The sequence below is a fragment of the Arvicanthis niloticus genome, unplaced genomic scaffold (genome assembly GCF_011762505.2).
Source record: "Arvicanthis niloticus isolate mArvNil1 unplaced genomic scaffold, mArvNil1.pat.X S10, whole genome shotgun sequence".
Lineage (NCBI taxonomy): Eukaryota > Metazoa > Chordata > Mammalia > Rodentia > Muridae > Arvicanthis > Arvicanthis niloticus.
Window position 1 is genome coordinate 168,721 of NW_023044982.1, and position 9,151 is coordinate 177,871.

Here is a 9,151-nt window from a genome sequence, read left to right on the forward strand (position 1 = left end):
CACCCAGACTGTGTCTGAAATTTGAAAGTGAACCAAGACATGTAAGTTTCCCATAAGCAGCTCTGGAGTCATGTGACTACACAAGAGTACTCTGAGAGACTGTGAATCTGAGAAAGACATGCCAGCGAACCCTTCTGCTTACATCACTTTCCCTCCTGTCCTTTCTCATTTCTCTTTCTATGTGTAGCTATGGACTATGCACACTGAGACAGGATGGTTTTGACTTTAAGACCAGTCTGGGCTATATGGCCAGACAAAGAAGAAGGAATCAAACAAATATGAATGTTGGGAAAGCCTTACCCAGGAGAGAAGAGTAAGAATTTCCAACTTTGTTTTTTCGATCTCATTTTCCATGAAGTGCTGGAGCAGGGAGTACACGTAGGAATCACTGGGTGGGGACTGGCATCAGGAGAAGTGCTTATGGAGGATGCAATAGACCTTCCTACATGCACCATGTTGGTCTGATATAGCCATTGCTATGATTTCCAGCCATGTTCTTAATCATGTCCATGCTGATACTCACAGGCCTCAGACTAGCTTGCTATAAATTGTGTGAGCACACAAGAGAAGGCCATGTCCTGGGAGTTGACCACAATATATAGTCAGAAAGAGTTTGGCTAAGTGCCCTATGCTTGTAGACTCAGAGATCCACCTGTCTCTGCTTTGCAAGTGCTGTGATTAAAGACATGAGGCACAACCACTTGGTTTCAGTAGATAAGTTCTTAACTATCTCTCTCGTCTAAGAATCTTCCTGTGTACAGATCTGATCCAATTTACCTACACCATCCAAATCTGAAGATAAGGAAGTGGGTGGAGACTCAACATTTAATCAGAGACCTACTTTTGTGGGGAGGGTGTGGCTACAAAGGGAGGATACAGCTGAGAGGTATATAAAGAGTCAGAGCAGGCAGAGAAACCCTCAGTCTCTTGAAGCCTGGAGTTACAACCTTCCCCTGCCTGAATATGGTGATCTGTTCCCAGTGTCCAGATGAAGTAAGTCCCTCAGCTCCATGAGGATACCTCATCTCATGCAACCTAGTCTAGCCTTGTCCTCACTTGAAATTTGTTCATATAATTTTCTACTTGGTGGTTCTTCTTTTTTAAGATGAGTCTCTCTAAGTAAATTTGCCTAGCTGGTATCCTAGACATTCTGTACTTTTTGGCTAATATCCACTTACCAATTAGTACACACCATGCATGTCATTCTGGGTCTTTGGTCACTCATTCAGAATGATATTTTCTAGTTCCAGCCATTTGCCTAAAAATTCTTGATGTCCTCATTTTTTATTAGCTGGATTTTATTCCATTATGGAAATGAATGATATTTTCTGTATCCATTCTTCAGTTGAGTGCTATCTGGGTTGTTTCCAGCTTCTGGCTATTACATATAAGGCTGCTATAAACATAGAGGAGCAAGTGTCCTTGTGATACGGCGGGGCATCTACTGGGTATATGACCAGGAGTAGTATAGCTGCCTATTCAGGTAGAAATGTTTCCAATTTTTTTGCCAAACAACCAGATTGGTTTCCAGAGTGCTTGCACCAGTTTGCAATCCCATAGAAATGGAGGAGTGTTCTCTTTCTCCACATCCTCACAAGCAAGTGCAGTCATTGTAGGTTTTGATTTCAGTGATTCTGATTATTGTAAGGTGGAATGTTAAGGTCATTTTGATTTGCATTTTCTGAAGACTAAGGACTTTGAACATTTCTTTAAGTGCCTCTTGGTCTTTAGAGCTTTTTCTACCTTTGAATTAGGGGAAGGATTGAAGAAACTGAAGGGGAGGGCAACCCTATGGTGATCCCACTAGTCTAAACTAACCTGAAAGCATGGAAGCTCCCAGAGCTTGAGCCACCCAACCTGTCAGCATACACAGTCTGGTCCAAAGTCCCCAGTACATATATATAGCTGAGGACTACATGATATAGCTTCAGTGGGAAAGACTTGAGGCCCTAGAGAAGAGAGATACCTGAAGGTTTAGGGGTGGGTGAAGCACCCTCTTGGAGGAAACACTGAAAAAAATTAGATGAGGGTCTGGGGGAGGGAATCAATGGCTGGAATGTAAATTAATTTAAAAAATATCACCAAGCCATAAACTCACAGAAATTCTCCTACCTCAGCCACCTGAGGCCTGTTTAACCAGAATATCCAAGTGTGTTCTCAATTACATCTAATTATTAACTGGGTTATTGTGGTTTCTGTAGAATTTTTTTTTTATTAGTTTTGTTTTTGTTTTTTTTGAGACAGTCTCACTAAGAATGTCAGGGTGATCTTGCATTCTCGGCACTCTAGTCTGGAATGTCAGATATGAGTTACTCAAGTGCCTTGAGTGCTGATCTTTCTGTCAGTTTAAGCCTGGCATTCTTTGGTGTGCTTTCAATCCCAGCAACAGGGAGGCAGAGGGAGGCTGTGAGTGTCAAAATAGCTGGATATTACATATGTTTTTTAAAAAGGCGAAACAAGGGGCTGCAGAGAAGTCTCAGTGTTTAAGAACACTGAGTGCTCTTCCAGGGGTACTATGTTCAATTCCCAATAAGTAAATGGTGGCTTACAACCATCTATAATGGGATCTGATGCCCTCTTCCTCTTTGGGTGTGTCTGAAGACAGAGACAGTGTACTCATATATATTAAATAAATAAATAGTTATATAACTAAATAAATAATGTAAAACAAGCAAACAAACACAAAATACCAAAAGACAAATGGTATTTGCATTTGCTCACTGATAAATAGCCTCTTATTATAATCGAACCCAGGATGTCCTCAAACTTGCAGGAAGAAATGTATATATGCACATACATGTGTGTATATATATAAATATATAAATATATATATACATATATGTATACATAAATATATATATATGTATATATATATGTATATATATGTGTGTGTGTGTGTTTAATATTCATTATATCACAATCACAGTCTTGCTCTCTCCTCTCTACCGATACCTACTCTTGACTGCAACAGAAATTCAGAGGCTCGATAGTAGCTAAGTTTCATGGCAGCCAAATATATATAGAAAGTTTAAAAACAGCTATAAGACCATGTCTCAAAGAAGAAAAAAATTCCAAACAAAATCAACAACACTAAAAAAAAGATATTTCTATCTGCTGATTGATACATGGACTGCTCTTTTCAAGGAAATCAGTATGTCTTCAAAGTTTCAGAAAGAATCCAGGATTTTGTTATTATTAAATATTCAAACAGGAAAATCTAAATATAACTTAATATCTACTCCATTTTTGTTACTTTTTTTTATCTTCCTTTAGTTTCTGCAGGTCTCAGGATAGCTGGTCTGGTGCTGTATAAGTAACCAATTATGACATGGAGCTAGTGAGCCTCCTGCCTTCAGCCTGTGAATTATAATCTCCACCTCTTAGTCTCTTTATTTTATAAAGGGTCACCAACCATGTCAATGGCTACTGAAGGATAAGTGACTTTAGTGTTTCTTTCCCACTCTGTTAGCTCTGTAGTTTGCAGACCTCAAGCTTGGAACTTTACCAACACCTTCTCCAAAAGACATGTAAGGGTCACAATCAAAGGTTGATTTGAATAACTAATGATGGGTATTTCAAAGAGGAGGTGACTCAATCTATGCACTGTAGATGGATAGATAAAGACTGTAGACAATTTGGAAGCTGATTTTCTTTGCTTTCTTTGAGAGCCTGGAAAGCTAAGCACAATCATCATCCAACAAGTGGCTGAAGCTTCAGAGTTCCTCGTGATGCCTTCCCAGTGGGATGAATTCACCCCATCTGTGGCTGCAATTGGATGTGGACTTTGGGAACTAGGATACTTTGGAGAAAAATCATACCATCAGAGAGAATTATGTGTTTAAAACCAGCACAGGCCAGACCAAGCAGTGCTTGATTAGTCATGCTGTGGTGGCCCAGGCTGAACAGAGATGGAAAACACATGTAATGTCAACACTTGGGAGGTACAGTCAGGTATTTCTCTGTGGGTCCAGGCCACTGAGATCTATAAAGCTAGTTTTAGGATAGCCAAGGATATAGGTAGTTCTGTAAAGATATTATCTCAAAGAACACATGAAAAAAAATTGGTTATTCAAAGTGACAAACTGGGTTCTCTGCCCTCATCTTTAGTAATCTAGCTCTCACATTTCCTTGTGTGTACAGAAGGGCTTCCTAAGTTTCTTGTCATTCATGGTATATTTTTCCTGGCTTCCCTAGGATGACTCTTCAGAAGAAGACACAACAGAAATCTACTCTCCACTCACCCTTGAGAAGCTGGCAATACAGAGCCTACTGAGGGAGGAGGCCTTGGCCATTTATACTCTCAAGGACCTGCCCCATCTTCTGTTCCCAGTGATGTTTGAGGAGGCCTTCATTAATGGGCATACAAAGATTTTGACAGCCATGATACCTGTGTGGCCTTACCCATACCTTTCTGTAGGAATGATGATAAAAAACCGCAACTTGGAGACTTTGAAGGCTATGCTTGAGGGACTAGATATACTGATTACACAAAAGGTTCGCTCCAGGTAGGCAAGATTGGCTGGGGTTGGAGGATGGGTCTCTGACTGCTGAGGAGAAACTAGGGACACAGAATATTTGGCCAACTTTGGATCAGAAGCTTCTGATCATTAATTCTTTCTTCAACCCAAAGTCTGGACTGTTACCTTCTGAACGTAGAGGCTGAGAAGGGTGGAAAGGTTTGGGCTTAGTCTCAACTCTCTGGGCAAATAATAAATAATGTAGAAGACAGAAAAGAATAGACACACCCAAGAGTAGTGGGTCTTTTCCTGCATCCCTCAAAGGTACAAGAGAAATGACATTAAGATTAAGGAGCTTGGAATGAAGGGAAGTAAGACAGGGCTAAAGATGCCTGTCTTGCAAAGAATGCTATTCATTCACTGAGCATGAGTCTCAGGGTTTGATTCTAGACACAGGAAAATAAAGTTTTGAAAGAAACAGCTTAAATGTAATATGTAGAGTAGAATCAGACTATTAAATGTGTCTTCTTTTACCTTCTGAGTATTATACTCATTTCTCTCACAGTAGGTGCAAACTCAGAGAGATCAATTGGAAGAATGAATACCACAATATTATTGGCATATGGGCTGGATTCCAGAAACTCTTACCAGGATTCATGACACAAAAGCAACCAGTGCACAATAGTCCTGGCTGTGGGGTGAAGAAAAAACTGAAGGTGACAACACATTTTGAAATCATGGAAGGCAGACTTGTTGAATCTGACAGATACTTGTTTCAGTGGGCCCAGCAGAGAAAAAATTCCATTCATCTGTGCAATAGAAATCTAGAGATTCGGGGTTTATCCAAAGCTAAAGTCACAGAAATCTTCAAGTTTTTACATGCAGACTGTGTACAAGATCTAATGCTATGTCATCTTTCTATAGAAGATTTTGTTTTTCTTAATCCCTACCTGAGACAGATGAACAATCTTCTCAATCTCACAGTATGTCACATCACAGATACCCTAAGGATGGGTGATTCTGAAATGTCTCTACTTCCCCCATTCCACTGTCTCCAGAAACTTTCTGTAATTGAATGCCCTTATATATATGGCAACCTAAAAGGATTCCTCAGGTAAGGAAGGGTCCAGTAGTAGACCAGAAAAAAACTAATCTCTTTTCTTTTCCTTGGTTTTGGTATGGTTTTGTTTTGTTTTTTGCAAGTTATAGAAGATTTTATCATCTGGCAAACATAAACCTATCACTGTTAGATACCTAGCATATCAAGGCAATGAGCCCTGTGCCAAGATCTGTATGACCAGGGACAAGCAACTTCTTATTGCTTATGTGTAAATAGTTTTAAGTTTAGAAAAAGATTGAGTGGATGAGAAATATGGGACAATGGGTTTCAAGGTGAAGACAGGATCATGGAACTTGGAGAAACAAAACCTCGAAGAACTCTTAAAAACAGTACTAGGAAGTTGTTGAATTTTGTTTTGGGTAGCTAGTCCTTCTTACATAGACCATGTTACCCAGATATATCCATTGTTTTGGTTTTCTGTCAGGCCCTGGGTTATGACTATAATGATATCTTAAGGACTCAGACTAGAATGTTGGGAGGTATGTGAGCAGAAAATATAAGGCCATGTCCTGAGGGTTGTTCTCAATATACATTCAGAATGAGTTTGGGAGAAATGTGATCTGCTTAGCTGCCAATCCTATCAACCCTCTTCAACACCATTTGACAGAAAGCAATAATGTTTTCTCTCCTCAGGTGCCTGAAGAAACCTTTGGAGTCACTCAGAATCACTTACTGTAACCTCTCACAGTCAGACTTGGATTGCCTGCCCGATTGCCTAAATATTTTTGAGCTCAAATCTTTAAAACTTGATAGTATTAATTTACGTGATTTACTCCTTGAGCCTCTTGGGTTTTTCCTTGAGAGAGTTGGACATACCCTGGAAAACCTGAAATTAGAGTCATGTAGTATGCAGGACTCTCAGTTGAATACCCTGCTGCCTGCCCTAAGCCAATGTTCCCAGCTCAGAGTTGCCAATTTCAAAGATAATGACTTTTCTCTGCTTTTCCTGAAAAAACTTTTACACCACACAGCCCAGCTGAGCCAGCTGAAAACGGAGGCATACCCTGCCCCTCTAGAGTGCTATGACAGGGATGTAATACTTAAACACAGATTAGAAAACTTGTATCCCGAGCTCCTGGATATACTCTCGTCCAAAAGAATGCGCAAGAAGGTCACCTTTGAAACAACCCAATGCTCTAATTGTGGTGGGTACTATATTTATGATCTGGAGACCAAAACATGCCATTATAAAATATAACTACTGTAAGGTTGATAGTGGAAGACAGAAATGGAAGCTGAGTATTGAAGATTGATGAAACCCTAAGTGAATGTCCACTGCTGATTGGAGCATGGAAATGTTTATCAATTATAGGCCTGAAACACACTGGAAAGGCAAGATCTTTCTCTGAGCTGGTAAAGGAATGTAGCATCTACAGAAAATATCAAGCACTCTTTTCTACGATTATTGTAGGTTGTGTGTATTATAATAGAGGTAACCTTCCATGAGGACATTGCCTCCCCTTTTGATTTATGCAATAAATATTTTGATATTTAATAAATATTTTGGGTTGATGGTATGTCTCTATTAGAGCACAGAACATAATCATCCTTAGCATTTCTGTACCTGTATCTGGTTTCTTCATTCCTCATCTCCATAACTAGGTCAATCTTAGATATGTGCATTTCCTTGCATCCCAGGAACAGTCTCATAAATGGGACCCAAACACAGAGCTTCATAAAGTGCTCAATGTTTTGGAAAGAAATTAGTATGTAGTACACTCAGATCACAACAACTGAGTTCCTTATAGAGAACAATGGAATGAGGGGAGAGGCATATTCAGCAAGCATGAGGACTGAGGACCAAGGCAGGCACATTTTAGGAAGTATGTCCTTGTATGTCCTTTGCTGAAAAAAGATTTGCAACAAATGAACCCTCAGAGACCTGATATCAAAATGAGAAGAACATGATGTTACCTTAATCCTTAATCTAGTTCTTCATAGTTTTTTTTTGTTTGTTTGTTTGTTTGTTTGTTTGTTTTTTGTTTTTTGTTTTTTTTTTTTTGTTTTTTCAAGACAGGGTTTCTCTATGTACTACTGGGTGTCCTGGAACTCACTCTGTAGACCAGGCTGGCCTCAAACTCAGAAATCTGCCTGTCTCTGCCTCCCAAGTGCTAGGATTAAAGGCATGCGCCACCACCTCTGGGCTCTTCATAGTTTTAAAACAGTTTTTATGTTGGCTAAGAAAAGCTTCACTTCTTAGGCAGACAAATATGTCCTAACACCATTCCCTGATTCCCGGTCTTTGTGGGGGACTCCAGCCTTCATGTGTAGTGCAGCTTCTTTCAGATAGTGAGGTGACTCATGGTAGGCTGAGGAGAAGAGGATGTTCTCTATGGAACTTCCCACAGTCTCCTTATACTCTTCAGTTCATTTCATTAACATCCAAGCTGGCCAATGTCTCTGGACCTAATACCCTGCGGCTCTGCCTCACTGGCTTGTTATGGGTGTAATTTTCTACTATAGAGCCCCCTGGAAAGATGAGATTAAATATATTCACCTCCATGACAGGCTATTTTCTTTAAAAAAAAAAAAGTGCTAGGTTGCTCTTCATGAGATTCTATGAATAGCCTAATACAATTTAAAACCATGAGTTTTTTGGAGGGATGCCCATACAGAATGAAAGATGTTTCATGCTGGAGTCAGAAATGAATCATGTTGGTATCCTCAGAGTGGGCCTAAGATACCCTAAGACCAAGTTCTCAGCACAGAGAAGACCTATGTGCCCCAGAGGGACAAAGGTTAAGGGGAATAAAGGGATTAAAAAATAGAAAGGGAAGGGAATAGGGGAGAGGGTAATGGACTGTTTCTCCCTGAGGGACCTGGCAGGAGCAAAGAACTGCCTCAGGATAAAGAAGAGACAGAATGGCAAGTGTATACGCAGAAGGCTTGTTATAATGGTAAAAGGTAAACTCCATGTGAGAATGAGGCATTTAATTTTAATTGGGCTTCATAATTATGTAAGGCAAATGACTGGAGAGCTGGGCCTGGTTGGGATCCTCAAGAAGAGGAAGCTGCCATAAAAAGAAATGAACTTTGGGGGATACCTTTCAAAATATAAACTAATGGTTTTCAGCCAGGCACAGTGTCGAGGAAAAAGGAAAAGAGTTGCCACGGCCATGTTTGCTACTGTCAGGCTGGCAACAAGTTCCATAACTGAGGCAGGAGGATTGGTGAGAGTTGAAGTTTCAGAGCAGAGACTGGAGGAAAGTGCATCCAGAGACTGCCCCACTGGGGGATCCACCCCATATAAAGTCACCAAATCCAGACACTGATGTGGATGCCAAGAAATCCATGCTGACAAGAGCCTGATATAGTTGTCTCCTGAGAGGCTCTGCCAGAGCCTGACAAATACAGAGGTAGATACTAGCAACCATTTGACTGAGCATGAGGTCCCCAGAGGAGGAGTTAGAGACAGTATTAAAGGAGATGAGGGGGTTTGCAACCCCATAGGAAGAACAACAATAAAAACAAAAAAAGCCACCCAGAGCTCCTGGAACTAAATTACCAAGGATTACACATGAAGGTACCCAAGGCTCCAGCCACATATGTAGCAAAAGATGGCCTTGTTGGACAT

At 40.3% G+C, this 9,151-nt stretch overlaps 1 protein-coding gene across 1 annotated transcript; it reads left to right on the forward strand.

Moving 5' to 3' along the window:
• The first annotated feature begins 963 nt into the window (after positions 1-963).
• On the forward strand, positions 964-6,968 carry LOC117696075 (oogenesin-1-like). Its single transcript, XM_076706203.1, has 4 exons — positions 964-993; positions 4,195-4,505; positions 5,023-5,571; positions 6,211-6,968. Exons 1-4 carry the CDS (start codon positions 964-966, stop codon positions 6,773-6,775), a joined length of 1,455 nt encoding a protein of 484 aa, XP_076562318.1. The 3' UTR covers positions 6,776-6,968.
• The last annotated feature ends 2,183 nt before the right edge of the window (positions 6,969-9,151 follow it).

What these genes read in the sequence shown, in the direction of transcription:
- LOC117696075 (XM_076706203.1), top strand. Translation starts at nt 964, where the DNA reads ATGGTGATCTGTTCCCAGTGTCCAGATGAA. An exon ending in GTTCCCAGTGTCCAGATGAA is followed by an intron (nt 994 to 4,194) that starts GTAAGTCCCTCA and finishes TGGCTTCCCTAG; the next exon opens with GATGACTCTTCAGAAGAAGA. An exon ending in ACACAAAAGGTTCGCTCCAG is followed by an intron (nt 4,506 to 5,022) that starts GTAGGCAAGATT and finishes TTTCTCTCACAG; the next exon opens with TAGGTGCAAACTCAGAGAGA.